At 51.3% G+C, this 23,095-nt stretch overlaps 1 protein-coding gene across 1 annotated transcript; it reads left to right on the forward strand.

Annotated features, from left to right (window-relative positions):
* The first annotated feature begins 1,304 nt into the window (after positions 1-1,304).
* On the forward strand, positions 1,305-21,911 carry Def6 (DEF6 guanine nucleotide exchange factor). The gene is made up of 11 exons (XM_021221308.1): positions 1,305-1,459; positions 9,843-9,983; positions 10,467-10,652; positions 12,355-12,591; positions 12,689-12,835; positions 16,632-16,740; positions 16,854-17,152; positions 18,854-19,020; positions 19,110-19,308; positions 21,105-21,195; positions 21,366-21,911. Exons 1-11 carry the CDS (start codon positions 1,364-1,366, stop codon positions 21,584-21,586), a joined length of 1,893 nt encoding a protein of 630 aa, XP_021076967.1. The 5' UTR covers positions 1,305-1,363; the 3' UTR covers positions 21,587-21,911.
* Positions 21,912-23,095: the final 1,184 nt, after the last annotated feature.

Here is a 23,095-nt window from a genome sequence, read left to right on the forward strand (position 1 = left end):
AGCCCCCAGCCCCTTCCTGCCAACAGAGCCAAGAAATCGGGGACCAAGTGCATAAGCACATCCTCTCCTGGGATTCTAGGAAGCCCGTGTTTTTGTTTCTGTTTTTTTCTATCTCTCTCTCTCTCTCTCTCTCTCTCTCTCTCTCTCTCTCTCTCTCTCTCTCTCTCACACCTGTCCCCAAACTCAGAGACCTGCCTCCCGAGAGAGCTGAGATTAAACGCACCACTACTGGGCTTTGTCTTGTTTTTGAGACAGAACTGCTCATAGCCTAGGTGGTCTCATACTCGCCCCTAAGCTTTAGAACTCCACAGCCTGTTTGCTGTTTACTGTGGGCATCAGCCCTGTGTAAGTGGAGGGGCTGGGTATGCGCCCCTGTGAGTGAGTGGGTAGGGGGGGCACAATTCCAGAATTAGCTTCCACAGGCTTCATTGAAATTTAATGGTCACCATGATCTGTGTGGGCATCGCATCTGAAGAAGTGGAGGCTGCTGAATTGGGCTCTGCCCCTGGCCTGCCCTGCCCCTGCCTGGATCTCTGAGGTGAGCCCCACTGTCAAGGTCACCCAGTGTGACTAAATACAAGTTCTGGTGTCTTGAAGGCCACCAGGTACAAAGTGGGCAGTATTTTGAAGTTTCTTTTAGAGCCAAGGTCCAGGGAGAGGGAAATAGCAGACCAAGTTGCCAAGGCACCCCGTTGTGGAGAAGCGGCTGGCTCCGTCCTTCCTCCGTCCTCCCTCTGTCCCTCCTCCATCCTTCCTCTGTTCTTCCTTCTTCCTTCCTTCATCCTTCCTCCATCCTTCCTCCATCCTCCCTCCGCTGGGTTGCTTTTGCTTGGGTAGAGCTCCTCACTGAGCTCCTGCTGGGTGGCTCTGAAGAAAAGTCCTGTCCCGGGCCTACAGTTTTCTTTCTGTCCAGTCTCAGGCATCCACACAGCTCTGTGAGGTAGGAACGTACTAAGAGTAGACTCTCAGGGCTAACTCATCCAATCTCTTCCACTTGGTAAGCTTGGCTCCTGATCCTGTGTCCCTCCAAGTCCAGAAGGGCCTGCTTCCTCTCTCTAGAGCTACCACTGGGAGCCTGGGAAGGTCCTGGGGCAAGCAGGCTTCTAAAGGGACTATCTGTGCTGAGGGAGCCAGGCCCAGCCAAAGGAGGGCTTTAGCTCTGGGAAGGTCAGCCCGGACCCTCGCAAGGAAGCAGAGGGAGGCTAGAGCAGCCTGCCGGGCCCTGGAAACAAGAGGGAGCAGGCAGGTGGAGCTCTCGCTCCGCTCTGCACCAGGGCCTCTCTGCGGTCTGCAGCCGTTTGCATTTCCTGAAACCGGATCTTGGTGTCAGAGCCGCCCCTGGGCCGGGGCGGGCGCCTCAGCCATGGCCCTGCGCAAGGAGCTGCTCAAGTCTATCTGGTACGCCTTCACTGCACTGGACGTGGAGAAGAGCGGCAAGGTCTCCAAGTCCCAACTCAAGGTGAGCGGTATCCCTAGGGCTCAGGGGAGGCTGACTCAAAACGCCAGCTCCCACCCGGAGAGCCAGCCACGGAAGCCTTTGCTACTGGCAGACACCTTGCCATCCAGCAGCCCTGGCCCCGGGTGGAGCGCTGACGTGGGGCCACAAAGGCAGCATAGCTCAGTGGGTGCTCCCCAGAGGCCCCAGGCTCGTGCCACCAGAAGCCACTGTCCAGAACTAAGTACCCTGACTGGACGGACAGTAGAGGTGGCATCAAGAGGTTCCGAGATTGAGTAGCCAGGCCCCTTCCCGGGCTCCTTGTGGGTTCCCCAGCGTCATGCTTGGGCACGTACCCTGCTCCTCCCTGTGGCTTCCTCATGGCATTGAAGAAAGACAGTTAGTTAGTGCTGCTTGCCCTTGGCTCTGAGAGCCTCCTCCATTTGCAAAGCAAGCTGGCGACTGAAGCAAGCGTTAACGTGGGCCATCTATCAGCGCAGGAACAGAACAGGTTGGGAGATTTATCTTATGCCTTGAAACCTCAGGCTGAGGGTGTCGGGGAAGCCGGGTCTGAGAATACCCCTTCAGTGACCACACACACACACACACACACACACACACACACACACACACACACACACACACACGGTACCCATTAGGCCTGGACAGTTCCAAGGAGAGGAAGGCACTCTCTCTCCTTCCTGGGTAGGCGTCATCTTCCCAGGAGAGAATGTAGGGGAGACAGCAGAAGTCAAGGCTGCTGGAGCCAGGGAATGTTGGGCCATGTGTCAGAGCAGCCTCAACCCTCTGACCCTGCTAGGGATCCAGTCACTCTGTAAATACTTTACCTAGAGCTCCACCAGAGGCTGTGTCTCCCTCTCACTCTCCCCTCAAGATCTGGGTATTTACAACCTCCACTGTTCACAACCAAGACAGGAAACCTGGGAGGGAGGAAGGGAGGCAGATGGGACAGAACAGGCATGGCCTACCTCTGTCTCAACTCCGACATTGCTGAAGCTGGGTCCTATGAACTTAGATGCTCCAGCCAGCTGTGTCTCCGTCTACCCAGCTGAGCTGGCTTTGTGAGCATCCAATGACTAATGTTCTACTTCCCCAGGAAGGAGAGTCCAGTACCACCTCTGGTTCCCTAGAGAGGCAAGGCTACCCCTTCCCATGTCCGTCCAGCTCTTGTCACCCAGTTGCGTTCTGCCCATTGGTTATCCAGACACCAATTTTGTAGAATCTATGCCCCTCCACCCACCTTCCCCCAAACCCTGTCTCTTTAGTGCCCCACCACATGGCTTCTTGCTCCCAAGATACTGTGTTCCGTCTCTGTGACTTCTGAGGCATCTCCAGGCTCTCGGTGTGCCTTATGTGCATAGTGTGCAGCCCTTGGTGTCATCAGTCAGGAAGGCGTCCCATCTAGAGCAGCCCCTCTGGGTCAGCGTCTGACCCTTCCCGCCCCACCCCCACTCCCCAACGCCCACAGATTGAGAATTTCTGGGGAAGATCCTCTGAGCACATATACCCTTAAACTGTGCACCTCCCAGCTCGAATCGAGCCCTCTCGTGGTGACATCTCTGGCCATAAACAGTAAATGTCACACCTGCCTGACAGGAAACCTGTCCGCTCTCAAACTAACACTGAGAGTTTGGGGGCCATGTGGACGGGAGGCAGAAATGTCAGGACCTTACATGTGGGGTAGGGTGTTGTCCCCCCCAACCCCGCCCACTGTGGTGGATGCTGGGCCGGGAGGGAAGTAATGACATGGCTGGAGGTGGGGAGAAGCAGAGAGGAGGAATGGAGAAGTGGTCAGAAGGTGGAGGAAGAAGCAGAGGACAGAGATACGCCAGCAGGGTACACCCGGTCTCCCGTGGATGTAGGGATGAGGGCGCGGGCTTAGCTGGTGGCGCACGCCTTTAATCCCAGCACTTGGGAGGCAGAGGCAGGTGGATTTCTGAGTTCGAGGCCAGCCTGGTCTACAAAGTGAGCTCCAGGACAGCCAGGNTTCGAGGCCAGCCTGGTCTACAAAGTGAGCTCCAGGACAGCCAGGACTACACAGAGAAACCCTGTCTCGAAAAACCAAAAAAAAAAAAAAAAAAAAAGAAGAAGAAGAAGAAGCAAACAAACCCAGAGGACAGAGAGGGAGGTTTGGTTGGGTTTTTCTATTGGGCAGGGCTGGGTGCGGGAGAAACAAGATTTCTTCTATGAAGTCTCTTATTTGCTTTTTTGGTTTCCTTTGTTTTGATCTGATTTTAAAATGTTTGTTTAGTTAGGTGGTGGTTGTTGTTGTTGTTGATGATGTTGTTGTTGTTGTTGTTTGAGACAGGGTTTCTCTGTGTAGCCCTGGCTGTCCTGGAACTCACTCTGTAGACCAGGCTGGCCTTGATCTCACAGAGATCTACCTGCTTCTGCCTCCCAAGTGCTGGGATTAAATGCTATTTATTTATTTCCATGTTATTGCATTTGCGTGCATTCGTGTGTGTGTGTGTGTGTATGTATGTATTTGTGTATATGTGTATGTGTGTGTGTGAGTGTGAGTGTATGAGTGTGTGTGAGAGTGTGTGTATGTGAGTATGTGTGTGAGTGTGTGTATGTGAGTGTGTGTGTGTGAGAGTGTGTGTGTGAGTGTGTATGTGAGTATGTGTGTATGTGTCTGTGGTGACCACAGTGTACATGTGAAGGTCAGAGGACAGCTTAGGGAGCCAGGTCTCTCCTTCCACCAGGTTTGTCCCAGATACTGACCTGGAGTTGCTGGGCTGGGACAAGCACCCTCAGTGCCAAGCATTCCTCCGCATTGCTTTAGAAAGTCCAACCTTTATCTGGTTTGCTATGAACGGTGAAAATGGACCAGTGAGAGGAGCTGTCCTGCCCAGATGGACTCAGACTGGGAGGTCGGCCACAGTATATTGCCTTAAATCCCAGAACTCAGTGTAGCCTAGGCTAGCCTTAAACATACACTTCTTGCCTCTTCCAAGTGCAGGGACTAACGGCCTACGCCACCATGCCTAGCTGTATCTTTTAAGAGAATGACTCGGAACCTACGCAGAGGTCACACCTATGATCCCAGCACTTGGGGGGTAGTTGGGGGGGAGGGAGCTGAGTCAGGAGGATTGGTGAGAAGTTGGGGCCAGCCTGGGCTACAGTGTAAGATCCTATCTCAAAAAAAGAACAAACCCTGTTTAGGAGAGAGATTATTCATGCTTTGTGAGGTCACTGCCTGCTGCTTCCATGGGGTTCCCACTTTGTGTTCATCTGTTAGACAGGGGTCCAGGATCTGAACTGGGCATTGCAGAGCCACACCTTCCATTCTTGTGGTCAGTACAGACATGGCAGCTAATTTCTCCCGGGTCCCCCGAGGAGAAGAACACCATCCCACACCCACACAGGAAGGAGCAAACACATAGAACCTTCTACGCCCAGGGCTGCACACTTTCAAATCAGGGACCGAGGGACTCCAGATGACAGCGTATGAAAAATACAGACACCTAGACCCCACCCCCGGAAACTGTGAGTCAGGGAGGGGCAGGCCTTTCAGTTTCACCTGCTCCAGTCAAGACCCAGAGGGGGCCTGGGAGCTAGACCCTGGGCATGTCACTTCCTCCAAAGCCTCCGTTTCCTTACCTGTGAAGCTCAGAAAATGAGTCCCTACCTCCTGGCCCAGGGTTGATTGAGATCTTGCAGTGAGCTCCTGCCCACCGCTGCCCCACCCCTGCCATTTCCTTTCCTGCCTGGTCCCGCCCCTCACCCCACCTCAAGAGTAGGAAAGTCTAGCAGTCTGAGGTCAGCCTCTCTGTGCAAAGGGCCCCAAGTGTCTAGAGCCCCAAGTCCCACCTCATCCAGACAACCAACAGCCCCGGTCCTGGGCTCGGCAGAGTCAGTCACAAAAGGCCCTGATGAGGAACCCGTGTTGTTAGGAGGATGCAGCCAAGGGAACAGACCTGGAGATGCAGCTGAGCTGATGAAGGCCTTTAAGTGTGCCCACATGCGTCCTGTCCCGGGCTTGGGTTAGTCCAGCACTGCCTAAACAGGTCATCGCACAGAACTTGATTTGATGGAAGAGGCACGAGGATCAGGAGTTCAAGGTCATACGGAAGGAGTTTGAGGCCAGCCCAAACTAGCTGAGAGTCTGTCTCAAGAAACAAAACAGGAATGGACTGGAGAGATGGCTCAGTGGTTAAGAGCAAAGGACCCAGGCCTGGTGGCACACGCCTTTAATCCCAGCACTCAGGAGGCAGAGGCAGGTGGATTTCTGAGTTCGAGGCCAGCCTGGTCTACAAAGTGAGTTCCAGGACAGCCAGGGCTATACAGAGAAACCCTGTCTTAAACCAAAAAAAAAAAAAAAAGAGCAAAGGACCCAATTTCCTTTGGTGTCAAACAACTTCCTTGTAACTCCAGTTCTATAAACAAGTAAGATGATGTCCACCTTTAACCTCAGCACCAGAACACTGAGGTAGAAAGACTAGGAGGCCAGCTTAGGCTCCGGAGTGGCACCCTGTCTCAAATGCCCCTCCTTGATTTTTTTCTTCCTGTCAGGTTTAAATAACAGACCAGCTGGCAGGAACTCAGCAGGTTAACAGACCTGCTGCCAAGTCTCACGTCCCTCCTGGGCACCACCCGCACCCCCACCCTTGTTACAAGAAGAGAACTGACTCCCCATAGCTTGTCCTCTGAGCTCCACACAAGAGCTGCTAAAATAATAGATTTGGAAAACAAAGTGCACCCTTAACAGCTATTATTACTCTGCCTGGTTATTAAGTTGTGCTCTGAAATGATCTGGGGCTGCCTGCCCCGTTTGTGAATTTCTGGGTGTCACCCGTTCAGAATTTGTCAGCCAAACCCCTTCCCCAGAGCTCAGTTGATGTCCTCCCTGGATCTGTGTCAACTCTCTAAGTGACTAGAGTCTCTTAGAGTGACTCCTAAGAGCTGTGAGCTGTTTAACCTCCCCCCCCCATTCCCCACTCCTCCCCCCCCCCTCTCAAATAAGTAAATGTTAAAACAAACACCTTAGAGATGACTCTGGAAGTACTAGCTGCTTCTCCAGAGGACTCTGGGTTGTAACTGCAGTTCCAGGCGATCTGATGCCCTCTTCTGGCCCATGCAGACACTGCATGCACATGATGCAGATATGCAGGCAAAAATACCCATACACTTAAAATACAATTTTAATCGGTTTTTTTAAGATTATGCTTATTTAAGACCTCGGAATGACTAAGTAGTTAAGACCTCATATTCTCTTGAAGAAGACCTGACTCAGGTTGGCTTCCAGCACCCACATCAGATAGATAGCTTACAGTGTATACACAGTGTATATAACTCCAGCTCCAGGGAATCTGATGTCTTTCTCTGGCCTCTGAGGGCACCCACGGTTATCTGAACATGCTCACACATAAGCATGCGCACACATACACGGACATCACAAAATTAAAAGTCAAATAAATCTTCATAGAATAAAAAAAAAGAAAAAGAAAAGAAAAGAATTCTGGGTCAAAGGTCACATCTAATTTGAAAGATTATATTTTTGTTGTGTGTGTGTGTCTGTGTGTGTGTGTTTATGAGTGTGGGTACCTTCAGAGGCCAGATGAGGATCCAGATGTTCTGAGTTACAGGCAGTTGTGAACTGCCTGATACAGATGTCGGGAACTGAGCTTAGGTTCTGTGGAAGGGCAGCCAGTGGTCCTAGTCACTGAGCCACCTCTGCTGCCCACACCCACTTTTAAATTGAGAGATTCCTGAACTCCATGAATATGTCTAATTTAGCCGGTGATGGTGGCACACATCTGTATTCTCAGCATTGGGATGTGGGCAGGAGGACCTGAATTCAAGGTTATATTTGGTTAATTGTGAGTTTAAGGTTAGCCTTGGCTACTTATACATGTAGTTATATAGTCATGTAGTTTTAGAGTTACATATACAGTTATGTATAAAACTAACTCACACCCTGGCAGTAGGTTATCAAAACTCCCATTTCCTCAGTATTTGCTGTTACCGTCTTTTGCATCTTTGACAAATAGGGTTTTTTTTTAAAAAAAACAAACCACTTTCCACATTGGGCAGGAACTCATCACATTCACTGTGTGCAGAGCTGAGCCTGGCTCTGCATCTCTGTCATCTCCTGCCTCACCGTTCACAGCAGCTATAGCCCATTTTACTGGAAACAAAACCAAGGCTCAGAGTGTGAAGAGGTTTAATCCAAGATCACACACACCTTCCCATGCCCCCTGTCCTTACGAGAGGGTAGCCATTTAGCTGGGGCTTTGCAGGAAGCATCCTCAAATAGGCACTTTGAGAAGAGACACAGCAGATGAGAGTAAGCAAGACTCTTGGGTGATTACTGTCGTTTTAGATAGTCTGTGGGCCCTTTGATCCCAGTACTCTGGAGGCAGAGGCAGGCGGATTTCTGAGTTTGAGGCCAGCCTGGTCTACAGAGTGAGTTCTAGGACAGCCAGGGCTACACAGAGAAACCCTGTCTCAAAAACAAAACAAAAAATAATAATCATGAAAGTAAAAAAGACTGTGGGTGTCCTGCAGTGTTTTCTGGAGGCGGTCACTGGACTTTTAAATGTTAGACCTTGAGCTAATGGCACCCCTTAAACTAACCACAGATACATTAGCCAGAACTTGCCTGGATCTAAGTGACAAGGATAAACTCAGATGGGTTAAGGGAAAGGGTATTTACTAGCTCTCAGCCAGAATTCCAGGAACAGGGCTGGGAGAACAGCTTAGTGATAAAACACTTACCTAGCATTTGCAAGGTCCTGGGTCCATCACTAGCATAGACACACACACACACACCCCACTCACATGCATACTCATGTACACATACACACACGCACACACACATACATACTTGCACATGCGCATACATATACACACTCATGCACACACTAATGCACACAATCACACACACACATTCACACATACACATTTGCATGTACACACCCACACACCAATTATTTATTTGTTTTTTTTTTTTTTTTAGAGCGTCTCATGTAGCCTAGGCTAGCCTCAACTCCTGGTCCTTCCTTCCCCCTCCCAAAGCGCCAGGACCACATGTCTGCTCACCACGCTCCTGATGCCTTTGCCTTCCCTTTCCTTTCATTAAAACAGTAGTTTGTGCTGGCAAGGCGACCCAGGGTGTAAAGGTGTTTCCTGACAAGCCTGACATGGTGGAAGGAAAAGACTGGGTCCTCCAGGTTGCCCTCTGACCTTCGCACCTACAGCATGGCTTAAGCATAGTGACTAAGCGCAAGAAGAAATTTTAAATCACTTAAAAAAAAAAAGATTTATTTATTTATTTGTTATATGTGAGTACACTGTAGCTGTCTTCAGACACTCCAGAAGAGGGAATCAGATCTTGTTATGGATGGTTATGAGCCACCATGTGGTTGCTGGGATTTGAACTCAGGACCTTCAGAAGACCAGTCGGTGCTCTTAACCGCTGAGCCATCTCTCCAGCCCCCTTTAAATCACTTTATACAGTGGCTGTTGTTACATGTGGAGCAAAACTGGGGTACAACACTTTTTCTTTGAGACAGGGTCTCACTGTGTAGCCATGGCTGGCCTGGAACTCTCTATGTAGACCAGGCTGGTCTGGAACTCAGAGACCCTCCTGCTTCTGCCTCCTGAGCACAGGGATTAAAGGCAGGGGCTACCACACCCCACCAAATAAGTGACTATTTTTTAACATTATTTTAACCACAGTGTTGATGATTAAGCCTTGTAACAGAATTTCCCCCCCCTTCCTCTCCCCCCTCTTTTTTTACCAAAGCTTCTGGTTCAAACCAGCCCTTTCGTCTTAGCATCATGGATCTCCTAAGCCAGTGCCCACCCCACCCCACCCCCACACGCCATCACTGCCACACGGCTACCATCTCTCCTGTTTCTCCATCTCAGGGCCATTTTCCACAGGCAGTCTCTGAATGTTCCCTAGCTCTCTTCGCTATTCAGAGGCCCCTCCTCTCATCACGGTAGCCTGGGTGCACGTGGCAGCCTGAGTCTTTGGTTAAAAGTGATGAAGTCAAGGGTCTTGCCCCAGAATGGCCCACTGCCTCCCTGCAGATAGCCTAGAGCTTGTAGGGCTCTGAAATCTTGCCACTCCCGGGCTCCTGACCTGTAACAAAACAACCGGGAAGAGTCCTTCCTCCTGGGTCTGAATCCCAGCTCTGCTAGCTGAATGGGCCCTCGAGGTTTCTCCTCTGTCACCTGGGGACAGAGGTCGTTGCTATGGCAGTGATGTGAACGATGGATGGACCCAAGAGTCTGCTCTTGTGTGTCAAATAGGATGGCGCCCACAGAGAACTCAGCCGAGGCAGGGCAGGGGTGAATGAGCAGACAAGATGGACTCATAGTCTTTTGGCCAAGGTGTGATCGGGATGCAGAAAAGCAACCTGTCGCTTTGTCCAAGGTGCTGTCCCACAACCTGTACACGGTCCTGCACATCCCCCACGACCCCGTGGCCCTGGAGGAGCACTTCCGGGATGACGATGACGGCCCCGTGTCCAGTCAAGGTTACATGCCCTACCTCAACAAGTATATCCTAGACAAGGTGAGGAGCTCGTGGGGAGTACCGCTCCCCCCAGCACCCTAATACCTAGCCTTCTCCTCAAACACACCTCTCTCCTCGTAAACTCCCATTTCTGTCCATGCCGTCCGTCCGTCCCTGCTCCTCAATCAGCAATCGCCACCCAACCACCTGGTCCCTATTGTCCGTCCTCTCTCTTAGCTCCCTGCCGAAGCCCGCACTCATTTCCACCCTACTCTTCTCGGCTGTCTCCGTCTTCGAGGGTTCCCCTTGGCTGTGCTGTCTCCTGGGCTTCCCTTCCTTTCTCCCTTGGGCTGAGAAACCAGTTTCATCCTTGCCATGGAAGTTAGAGTGTGAAAGTAACCCTGGAGTGTCTGAGCCAACTTTGAGTTCAGTCTTGGGCTTGGCGGGTCGGGGAGGTGGGGTCTGTAGATGAACCCAAGTCGCCAGGCCGGAGCCGAGGGAGGAGGAGGATGAAGCAGCTGGCTGACGCAGGCCTCACCGCAGGTGGAGGAGGGAGCTTTCGTTAAGGAGCACTTCGATGAGTTGTGCTGGACCCTGACTGCCAAGAAGAACTACAGGGCGGACGGCAACGGGAACAGCCCGCTCTCCAATCAGGACGCTTTCCGTCTCTGGTGCCTCTTCAACTTCCTGTCTGAGGACAAGTACCCGCTGATCATGGTTCCCGATGAGGTAAGGGTGACGTCAGAGCCAGAAGGCGGAGTCACTGAGGGCCAAGCCCCTGGCAAAGCCGCAAAGGAAGACAGAGTATTTCTTGGGCGTTCTCAGATCCCCTAACTTCACCGGCACCCCATTTCCATGGGGGGCGGGGAGAAACTCTGCAAGTTCTCAGAGGAAGAAAATGAGCCACAGATGTTTATAGTTATTATATATTTATTGACGAAGCACCAAGACCGTTCGGATCCTGCAGGGATGCGATGGAACCATAGGGTTAAGCCCAGCGGTACTCTAGGAAACGCTTTTGTTCAGGGAAAGGGAAGCGGTGTGCAGACAGGAAGTAACTCCCTAGTTACTCAAGGTGGGCGACTAAGTCTGGCCTTTGCCCCAGAGAGTTTCTTTCCTTTTTTTTTTTTTTTTTTTTTTTGTTTGTTTGTTTGTTTGTTTTTGTTTTTTTAAGTGGAGAGCCAAATACTCAAAAAAAAACCTCGCATGCTGGGAGTGGGGAGGCCAAGAACCTGGGCCCTGCCTCCTTAGTTTTGGGGGAACTCTGAGATCTGAACTAATGCCTTCGACTAACCCCCCAGGGGACACCCAGTGGTTCCCCAGAGTGTCACCCGTAAAGAAAGTTTCCCAACACTGCTGGAGCCAGTGTGGGCACTCTCAGCAGGTTCTTGCCAGTTGGGACAGAGCAGCCCCTCAGCGAGTAGGAAGGCCCCATACCGCTGTGAGAACAAACTGACACAGGATGTACCCCAGCCACCACTTCCTGTTCCTCTGCCATGGCTTTCCTATGTCGGCCCTGCTTACCCCCAACCCTAGTCCCTCTGATCTCCCACAAGGGAAGGATCTCAAGGGCTGGAGATTGGCTTTGGAATCAGAAATCCAAATGGAGTCCTGACTGCCTCTCTCATGCTGTGTGACTTGAAGGAAGTCACTCCCCACACTGGGCCTTGGTTTTCCTCATATGCAAAGTTGAAGGCAGTGGGTAGGAAGGAGGGTGTTTTCTTTAGGAGGCTGTATTCTTTTGGCTCTTTCAAGCCAGAGTTTCTCTGTGTAACCCTGGCTGTCCTGGAACTCACTCTGTAGAATAGACTGGTCTATTCTACTCACAGAGATCCTCCTGCCTCAGCCTCCCGGGTGCTGGGATTAAAGGTGGGCCACTGCTGCCACCACCACCCTGGCCAGGTAGGAGGGTTCTTAGACCATTTCTGATGTTGTGATTGGCAGTTCTGCCTGGCCCAATACTTTATTTATTTATTTATACCAGGCCATACTATATAGAACAGGCTTGCCTCAAACTTACAGAGATCTAGACCAAGCCATGAAGGCGCACACCTCTAATCCCAGCACTTGGGAGGCAGAGGCAGGCAGATCTCTGAGTTCGAGGCCAGCCTGGTCTACAGAGTGAGTTCCAGGACAGCCAGAACTATGCAGAGAAACCTTGTGTTGAAAACCCAAAAGAAAACCCCACAAAAAACCCTCACAGAGATCTGCCCGCCTCTGCGTCCCAAGCAAGTACAGGGATTAAAGGCGTGAGCCACTGGGCCCAACATGACCCCACTTTTAGTTTATAGAAGAAAAGGGACAGGGAAGACGGAGGAGGTCTGGGCTGTGGGACCCCTGGAAGAACCTCTCTCCTGGTTTCCACCTGCGTGTGGCCTCCCCCTTGCCCTGAGTCGCTGCTGAGGTCACCTGGCCTCCCTCTTGCTCCCAGGTTGAGTATCTGCTGAAGAAGCTCCTTGGCAGCCTGAGTTTGGAGATGGGCCTGGGCGAGCTGGAGGAGCTGCTGGCCCAGGACACCCAGTCGGCCCAGACCGCCGCGGGGCTCAGCGTCTGGCAGTTTCTGGAACTCTTCAACTCAGGCCGCTGCCTGCGGGGTGTGGGGCGCGACTCCCTCAGCATGGCCATCCAAGAAGTCTACCAGGAGCTCATCCAAGACGTCCTGAAACAGGTCAGGCAAGCCGGGAGCCCTGGAGGGGACCCTCGGGAGCCGGTGGGGTGATGGAGATCCGGGAGGCCTCTTGCTTGACTTCACCTCCGCCTGGCAGGGCTATCTGTGGAAGCGAGGGCACCTGCGGAGGAACTGGGCCGAGCGCTGGTTCCAGCTGCAACCCAGCTGCCTCTGCTACTTTGGGAGTGAAGAATGCAAGGAGAAACGAGGCACCATCCCCCTGGATGCTCACTGCTGTGTGGAGGTGAGGTCACAGAGAGCGGACAGCGGGTCGGGAGCAGGGCCGGTGGAAAGGGGAAAGCCGCCATGACGGTTCGCTTAGAGTAGATTAGTGCATCTCAAACCCGCCTGGCTACCTCGAGGCCGTTCATGCCTGGTGGGCACTTATTTTTTTCCTGGTCAAACGCGGAACCTCCTGCATGACAAGACAGGTGTTCCACCATACCAGCCCAGTGCCAGCACTTAAAAAGGCTAAAACCACCGACAGAAGCCAGAAGTGGATTCTTAGACGACCTAACACTTCCTGACAAATCTTTGCAGTCTCTGTGTAGCTCTGGCTGTCCTAGAACTCACTTTGTAGACCAGGCTGGCCTCGAACTCAGAAATCCACCTGCCTCTGCCTCCCAAGTGCTGGGATTAAAGGCGTACGCCACCACCCACAGCCCAGCATACAACTTGTCTTGATCGTATTCACCTCCCATTCCCTATCTCTTTCTCGGCTCACCCCTCCAACTTTGTATCTTTTTTTTTTAAATCTTTCAGGATAATTTGTGTTTTACCAAGTGCTACACTCTTAGAGAAAACCAACTCTTTCCTCTCCCACCAACTAACACTTTGCCAGAAGCACCACTGCCCAACTCCCCTGTCCTTGCTGGGATTTGGTCTGGCACGGGCTTGCACAGGCTGTGTGTATGCTGTCAAAATTGTGCGCGCTCATTCCTGCATCTGCCCTGCCAGGTCCAGAAGATAATGGTTCCCTGCAGTCACCAGTCGCCTTGGGCTCTTGCCGTTTTTTTTCCACTCCCTTCTAAAGTGATCCCTGAACCTTGGGAGGGAGTTTGTACTTTATCTGTCCCCTTTGGGGCTGAGCGTTCTGTGCGCTCTTACGCACTGCACCTTGCCATTATGGATCAGTGTGTTAAACACCATCTACTGACGACAGGAGCTTCCCAGCCTAGGGAATGCCCATGAGCCACTAGGAGTCAGTTTCATACATACCCTGTCCATTCAGCAGCACGATCATTTTGGGTTCTCCTCTGGGGCTTATGACCTATGTAGGTCTGGAGTGTAGATTTTGCTACCCCGCCTAAGTTCTGGGAATGGCCAAGCTACCAGCCCCCATCCAGCTTCCCTTGAACCTAGGGATCAAAGACACAGACACACACGTTATTCATTTTTAACTTGCCTTCTTGGCACTATTCCTAGGCAGCATTAAACTCCCATGGCTAGCATGCCCTTATCAATACTCTTAGCTCTGCACCTCCCACCTGCGCTAAACTTTAGTTGCTTAGTATATCTAGCCCCTGCTAAACGCCCCTGACCCCCTGCATGTAGGAGCGGCCTGTGTGGCCACTCCGTTTTGAGGTCTCACATGGCTGGTCAACTTTTCTCCATTTGAAGCATGATGAACTGTCCTCTCCTTCCTTGGGTCTGTCTGCTTGCCTCCAGGGACCCGGAGGTTCCGCCTATCCCTTCTGCTCAGCAATTGGCTCATGGCTTCTTTACTGACAGATCAAGAGCCAATTGGAGCCAGGGAACCGGGCAGTGGTGGGGCACGCCTTTAATCCCAGCACTTGGGAGGCAGAGGTAGGTGGATTTCTGAGATTGAGGCCAGTCTGGTCTACAGAGTGAGTTCCAGGACAGCCAGGGCTACACAGAGTAACCCTGTATAAAAAAAGAACCAATTGGGGAACAGGACCTTAGCATCAGCACCGCCCCCTCACGAAGGCATAGGTAGCTAAATAATGGTGTCAAGAATGGGTTTCATCCTTTAAAGTGAGCCTTTGATTGGTTAAAGTGAGAGAGAATGATTGGTTACTCCCATGTTCCTGCCACAGTTGCCTCAGTGGGCGTGTCTTTCCAGGCCGGTCATTACTGAAGCCTGAAGGCTTTGGAGCTGAGCCTGGTTGATGATGGCTGCTCTCCAGTATTAGGCACCTTCTAGCCTAATGGGAGCCAGCCAGTAGAGACAAAGCTTCAGGTTCATACCAGCTTGATTTTGCCGTGTTCTAAGACTCAAGCATTGGAGCCGTCAGCAGCTGCGTCAGTGTCTTACGGTCAAGTTCCAAAGAGCGATTCCAGCAGCCTGTAATGGTTGGGGAATCTCTGGGACCTCACTGGCCAGTAACTCCAAAAGCAACTCACAGCTGGCACTGGGTTAAATATTTATTTTTCGTCGAATTTTATGTGTAGGTGTGCCTGAGGATAGGTATGTGCACCATGTGTGTTCAAGAACCCGAGAAGGTAAAAAGAAGGGTCAGACTTCCTGGGACTGGAGTTCAGGGTATTCGTGAGCAGCCATGTTGGTGCCGGGAGCCAAACCAGATCCTCTGTAAGAGCAGGAAGCAGGAAGCAGGCACTCTTTTTTGTTTGTTTGTTTGTTTTTCGAGACAGGGTTTCTCTGTGTAGCCCTGGCTGTCCTGGAACTCACTCTGTAGACCAGGCTGGCCTCAAACTCAGAAATCTGCCTGCCTCTGCCTCCCAAGTGCTGGAATTAAAGGCGTGTGCCACCACTGCCCTACGCAAGCACTCTTAACAACTGAACTAGCCAGCTCCCAACACTGGATATATTTCTAGTGGATATATTTTCTTTTCTTTTCTTTTCTTCTTTTTTTTAGTGGATATATTTTCATTTTTCTTTGGTAATACTTACTTATATAGGAGTAGCATCACTGAGCCATATGTAATTCTAATTCTTTTGAGGAAATGCCAAACTTTTAACAGTTACATCACACAATAGTCTGTCTCACCAATGGGGTAAGTATTGCAATTTTTCTATATCTTTTCTTGTTTTTACATTAAAATTTTAAATATTTATTTATTTATTTTATGTAGATGAGTACACTGTGGCTGAACAGATGGTTGTGAGCCTTCATGTGGTTGTTGGGAATTGAATTTAGGACCTCTGCTCTCTTCAGTCAACCCCGCTCGCTCAGTCCCTGCTCTCTCAGGCCCAAAGATTTATTTATTACTATAAATAAGTACACTGTAGCTGTCTTCAGATGCCCACATTGAAATTTTATTAAGGGCTCCTTATACTCCAGAGACTGAGGCAGAGGAGACGAGGTAGGAGGCCAATCTGGGCTACCCAGCAAAACCTTGTCTCAAGAGAAAATAGTTACCCAAGGCATTACCCCTTTCTGTTGCATAAAGAAACAGGGTTAGGGTAAGCCTCGAGATATCTCAGAGCCAGTTACGTTCTCTATGAAGCAAGGCCCGACAGGAATATATGACTGTAGATAAACCTTGTATGGAAAACACTAGTACAGAGCTGGGCACGTGTGGTACACGCCTTTAATCCCAGCACGTGGGAGGCAGAGGGAGAGTTTGAAGCCAGCCTGGTTTATAGAGCTCGTCCAGGACAGCCAGAGCTACACAAAGAAACCTTATCTCAGAGAGAGAGAGAACAGAAAGAAAACACTAGTGCAGAGAGAGAGAGAGAAGACAAGCAGACAGAAAACACTAGTGCAGAGCAAGGATGTCAAACACTCCCCTGCGTTAACAGTATCCCCGAACCCTTGAAGAAAGAGTGGCATTTAAGAGACTAGGTGGAAATCGGCAGTTGTAGGTGCTGGGGCTCCAGGAACATGTTCAAGCGTGTACTATGTACTAAACCTTGTGGAGAGATACCAAGAATAAAATGGCTCGCACGCACCCTGTAACTAACGATCCACCCCAGACCATGCATACTCCTGGCAGGGTGGGAACGGTCCCAGAGAAGATGGTCAGCCAGGAGAAAGAGGAAGCTGGAGCTGGGGTACTTGCTGGGGCAGATGTGATTCCTATGTCAGCGAAGTCACCTGGCCTGGGCCATCTCGTAGGTGCTTCCGGACCGCGAAGGAAAGCGCTGCATGTTTTGTGTGAAGACTGCCAGCCGCACCTATGAGATGAGCGCCTCAGACACCCGCCAACGGCAGGAGTGGACGGCCGGTGAGTGCCGGCATGGGTCTAGCTGGGCCTGGGTCATTTCACCGGAGTGACCTTTGGGGCTCCTTTGCGATGGTGACTAGACCGGGGCTGACTCAGTCCGGCTGTGCCCGTAGCCATCCAGACTGCGATCCGGCTGCAGGCGGAGGGGAAGACATCGCTGCACAAGGACCTGAAGCAGAAGCGGCGGGAGCAGCGGGAGCAGCGCGAGAAACGCCGGGCAGCCAAGGAGGAGGAGCTGCTGCGGCTGCAGCAGCTGCAGGAGGAGAAGGAGAGGAAGCTGCAGGAGCTGGAGCTTCTGCAGGAGGCTCAGCGGCAGGCCGAGCGGCTGCTTCAGGAAGAGGAGGAGCGCCGCCGTAGCCAGCACCGGGAGCTGCAGCAGGCTCTGGAGGGCCAGCTGCGGGAGGCGGAGCAGGTGAGACTGGTCCAGAGGGCGGGGCCTGGGAAGATTTGGGGCAGGGTCATGACCGGGACGTGACAGGAAGAGTAGGGCTGGACGTAGGTCGTAGTCTATGGTCTGGAGGATGCTATGGGCGGGGCCTAGATAGGGTGGAGCCCATTGGCTGAAGGATGGACCTAAGGTAGAGACTGAAAGATGCTGTGGGCGGGGCCTGAGGGGCCCTTAGGGGAATAGGTTGGAGTACAGCCTGGATGTTTTGGGCGTGGCCTAATGGGTGTTAGGGTAGGGCCGGAACAGGGGTAGGGCTAGGGAAAACCCTTGGTAGAATGTGATCTGGTTCAGAATTCTTTTCTGGGGGCAGGACTTGGGCCGAAGAAACTGCTTAAGACTTCTTAATTGCAAATAATTTGGAATGAAATCAATCTAGACTTGAACTAAATTTTAACAAAGTTAGTTTGGAGACCATAAGACGGGACGCATGTGAAGGGCAGAGTAGATGCGCAGAAACAATTGACTTTAAAGTTTAAATTGAGAAAAGTCAATTCTAGAGCTGGCTTAGAGGATAAAGGTGCTTGCCACACATACCTAGCGTCCTGAATTCCGTTCCTGGAACCCCGGAAAGATGGGCAGAGAGAACCGGTTCCACAACGTTGTCCTCTGACCGCCACAGGCATGCTGTGGCATGTGTGCCCATTACACCTCCGCCTTAAGAGCTGTATGAGCTCAGACACGCACTAAGTCTCTCCATATCAGTAACTAGAACTCTGTACATGGAAATGGGACGAGGATTCTGTGAAGGAACAGATGTAAGGAGTTTAATAAGGCCAGGCAGGTGAGGAAGCAAGAAAGGCAGGACTTCGTCATCCTTGCTACTTAGTGAGTTTGAGGCCAGCCTGGATTATCTGAGATCCTGTCTCAAAGAACAAAGTAGGTCTAGAATGACAGCCTTGCAGTTAAGACCACTGGCTGCTTTTTCAGAGGATCCAACTTGAGCTTGTACACCCACATGGGAGCTCATAGCCAGCCAGCGGATCTTCTTGCCTCTGTGAGTAGTGTTCTCATGTGATGCACAGATTTATATGCAGCCAAAACATCCATGCACATGAACTAATAAAGCTGTAACAATAATAATCACAACAACAACAACCTGGGTGGTGGTGGCACACGCTTTTATTCTCAGCACTCGGGAGACAGAGGCAAGAGAATCTCTGTGGGGTCGAGGCCAGCCTCAGAGCAACTTGGTCTCAGAAGAAAAATAAAAGAGTTCAATAACTTCTGGTTATTGAAATAATTGCAGTTCCTGGCAACCGCCATAATGATATTATAATTGTTAGGGTAGGAGCTAGGAAGGGATTACCTTCGTTTAATATGCTGGTTTATTGTAATATAACGTATTATGATATTTAATTACATGTAATTATAGCCAGTGTTGTTTTGTGAGAGGCTGGATAGCAAACATAGAGCCGTGGGCATAGCAGGCAAGCCCTCTGCTGCTGAGCTACAGCCCCAGCAAGCGTCTAATTATTCTAACTCAGTGCAAGAATAATAGGAGGATTCAGGGTCTTAAACAGGTCAGATCAGGAAACCCCAACTAAAGACCCTCCATACACAGAGCCAGGCAGAGTTAGGGTTGGGGGGATTGGGGAGTTGGGGAGATGGCGGGGGTGGGGGATGGGGGGAGGCAGTAGCCTGTCTTTCTCCTCTGGTGTCCCACAGGCCCGGGCCTCTATGCAGGCTGAGATGGAGCTGAAGAAGGAAGAGGCGGCCCGGCAACGGCAGCGCATCGAGGAACTAGAAGAGATGCAGGAGCGGCTGCAGGAAGCTCTGCAACTGGAGGTGAAAGCTAGGAGGGATGAGGAGGCCGTGCGCCTCGCCCAGACCAGGTAGGCACGGTGGCCGGGGAACCTTTCCTGCCAGCGCCCGCGCAGACCCTCCCTCCTCGGCTCTGAGATGTTCCTGTGCACTCCGGCAGGCTGCTGGAGGAGGAGGAGGAGAAGCTGAAGCAGCTGATGCATTTGAAGGAGGAGCAAGAGCGCTACATCGAGCGAGCGCAGCAGGAGAAGCAGGAGCTCCAACAGGAGATGGCACTGCAGAGCCGTTCCCTGCAGCACGCCCAGCAGCAGCTGGAGGAAGTGCGGCAGAACCGGCAGAGGGCGGACGAGGACGTGGAGGTGAGACACCCACATAGAGGTGGGAACCCGGAGAAGCTGGGGGAGCCAGTGTGTCATTGAGCCGGACCCCAGAGCCAAGCTACCCTTCTGCAAACTCGCATTATCATCAGCTGGCTGTGCCATCGCCTACAGATTGCCTAACCTCTCTCTCTGAAGTCTCTTGTCTGGAAGAGGAAGCAAATACCGCATTACCACTGCAGAACAAGCTTAGCTTAAGCGTGGTATTTAGTATGTAAATGCTGAACACACCTGTGGCTGTATTTGCCAATAGTATTATTAACCTGGGCAGGATTCCCCCGCCTCCTAAACAGTCCCTGGAGCTTGAATGCCTGTAGAAAAGATTCCAGGTTGTTGTCGTTGTTGTTTTGGTTTTAGATTTGTTTTTGTTTTTGTTTTTTTTATCTTTTACAACTTTTTTGGGGTGGATGGGGGGGTTCGAGACAGGGTTTCTCTGTGTAGCCCTGGCTGTCCTGGAACTCACTCTGTAGACCAGGCTGGCCTCAAACTCAGAAATTCCCCTGTCTCTGCCTCCCAAGTGCTGGGATTACAGGCATGCGCCACCACTGTCCGCCTACATTTACAACTTTTTAAAATTTATGTGTATGTGTGCTTTGTCTGCATGAATGTCTATGTACCACGTGCGAACAGTGTGCACAGAGGCCAGAAGGTGTTAGTCGTTGCATCCCCTGAGTCTGGAGGTACAGTTGTAAGCTGTATATATATGTATATATATATATATATATATATATATATATATATATATATATAGTGCTGAGACTTCATCCCTGGTCCTCTAAACGCAGTCAGTGCTTTTTACTGCTGAGCCATCTCTCGAGCCCAGTGATGTATTTTTAAAGGCATTTTAAATCTTTTGTTTATTTTATGTATGAATGTTCTGTCTGCATGCGTACCTGCATGCCAGAAGAAGGCATCAGATCCCATTACAGATGGTTGTGATCCAATGTGCTTGCTGGGAATTGAACTCAGGACCTCTGGAAGAGCAGTCAGTGCCCTTAATCACTGAGCCACCTCCCCCCCCCAATAATGTCTGATATATATATATATATATATATATATATATATATGCATGCCTTTAGGAGCTGGGAATTTGGCTCCATTGGGAGAGTGCTTCTTGCCTAGCATGCACAGAGCCCAGGGTTCGGTTCATTCCTCAGCGATCTTTGTGTCAGGCACTGGGGCTGTAAGCTCAGTTGACTCAAGAGTAGGATTGGGAAGGATCAGCAGTTCAACGCCATCATTGTGAGTTTGAGGCCAGTGAGTCTGAATACATGAGACCCTGTCTCATAAAAGGAAATTAAATACAGTTTTTTAAAGCCTTTGCTGCATGTGGTGGCCCAGGCCCAGCACACAGGAGGCAGAGGGTACATTGGTTGAGTTCTAGACCAGCCTGATCTTTAGAATGAGTTCAGGACAGACAGCTACAACCCTACTTTTTTTTTTTTTTCCAACCGGGGCTGAAGTGATAGCTCAGTGGTTAAGAGCACATGAGAGGACTGGAGTTCAATTTCCAGCATCCACCCTTTTTGAGGCAGGATCTCCTGTAGTCCACTAACTCATTATGTAGCCTAGGCTTTGACCTCCCTCTGCTTCTACATCCCAAGTGCTAGAGTTACAGGCACACACCACCATGCCCAGCCTTACAGGACTTCCTGGGGTTAGGGGTGGGGGATGGGTAGCTGTGATCAGATTCTCAGGGCCTCTGACCCTGTCCAGGCCAGAAGCCTCCACCGCCACCGGTGGCAGTTCTGACCCACTCTCACCGCCTCGCCCCACAGGCTGCCCAGAGGAAGTTGCGCCAGGCCAGCACCAACGTGAAACACTGGAATGTCCAGATGAACAGGCTCATGCATCCGATCGAACCAGGAGGTGAGCCTTCCCTGGCTTGGGAGAGAGGAAGGGAGGCTGCTAGGTCGCCCGGGTCACGAAGGAGTGGAACTGAAGGTCAAAGGCCTCCCCTTTCCCAGAGCAGAGGCACGACCCTCACCTCTCCCATTCCGACCCACAGTCCCCCTTTCGCCCTCTCTTCTCTCTGCCAGATAAGCGTCCCACAGCCAGCAGCTCCTTCACGGGCTTCCAGCCCCCTCCGCTTGCCCGCCGGGACTCCTCTCTAAAGCGCCTGACCCGCTGGGGTTCCCAAGGTAACAGAACCCTCTCAGCCAATAGCAGCGAACAGAAGTCCCTCAATGGTGGAGATGAGACTCCCGTCCTGGCTTTGGCCTCTCAGGAAGAGAAACTGGATCCAGCACCAGGGAATTAGCCTCCCACGACCCCCTTGTTCTTCCGATGCTGTGTCTGCGGACAGCAGACCTGTGGGTGACTCCTGCCTCTGGTAAGGTCCTGGTGCTACCACCTACCGACCAAAAGCTGGTCCAGGATTGGACTTGGTTGCCATTCTCAGCAGGCCGAGACCGTGGAGGTTATTTGAGATAGTAATACTTGATAACATGGTTCTGTGCCTCAAGGACACTGGGACCAGAGCTGGGAAAGAAAAGGAACAACCAAGACTAAGATCATATGCCCCTCCCTCCAGATCAAGTCATGGAGACATACTTCCAAATAAAACTGCTCACATCTGCCCACTGCTCCTGCCCCTCCCTCCCTCCCTCCCTTCTTCCCTCCCTCCCTCCACCCCCCCTCCCTCCAGTTCAAGTTCTAGGTCCCAGGATCAGCAGGCATGGTGAAGTGGTTAGGAACACAGACTATGGGCAGAACTAGGCTCTGCCATTTTCTCACTGGTGAACTTCACCCCCCCACACACACACATTGATCTATAGAGAGGATCATAATCCCTGATGTAGCAGGCCTGAGTGGAGCATCGGCATTACTCATATCTGAAAGTGTTTATTGAGCATCTACTGTCTACCTGGAGTCCACCCACATTACTTCATTCCCAAAGAACCCCTAAGTGCTCGATGGCTCTTATCACAGTAACAGAGGTCCAGGCAGATCGGGTAACTTGGCCAAAGCCTTCCAAACTTTTCCCATTTTTTCTGACTAGTGGTCCTTGTTCTCCTAGACAAGACTTCTGAGATTCTAGATCCCACAAAGTGAGCTTCCATTTCCGTACCCCTCATCCCAAGCCTGGGCCATCCGCTGGGATCCCTGTTCATTATACCTCTCTCTAGAATGGGTTACGTCTGGATTGTCCCCTTGTGAGTGTGTCAGGTGCCAGTTCCTCTGCCAGGGCACTGTGTCTGGGAGACCGTTGAGCCTCCTGGGAAGTGGTCACACTATGCTCTCTGATGCTGTCCTTCCCGGATGTAAGCAGCCTCTGACTGAACTACTTCACCACGCCAACTGCATCATGACCAAGCGAGCCCTCTGAAACCTAAGCCAAAAGAAGTCTTCCCTCCCTCGGGTTGTTTGTGTCAGACACTGTCACAGTGACACCGAAGTGACTAATACAAGCTCCTTTCCTATCCTCATAGCTGCAGAGTGTGAGACATTGATTGACTCCTCCACTTGGCCCCATGTTTAATAAGCCTGTGGTGCTATGACCAGAGGCCATTGCCTTATACTAGTCAAGTCACTACCCCTGTGGTGCTATGACCAGAGACCTTATACCTGTCACTGTCAGCTCCTAGTTAACTAAGAGCTTCCTGGACTCCCTTCCAATTCTGCTTCCGGGATGGGTGTTTGGAAATCCTGCCCGGCCCCTTGCCTCTGTCCAAAAGACTTTGTTTGGATTAAGGCAGGCTCTCACTTTATAGCCCGGGATGTTCTCCAACTGAGGCACCTGCCTGAGTCTTTCAAGTGCTGGGGATAC

This window comes from Mus pahari, chromosome 21 (assembly GCF_900095145.1).
Source record: "Mus pahari chromosome 21, PAHARI_EIJ_v1.1, whole genome shotgun sequence".
Lineage (NCBI taxonomy): Eukaryota > Metazoa > Chordata > Mammalia > Rodentia > Muridae > Mus > Mus pahari.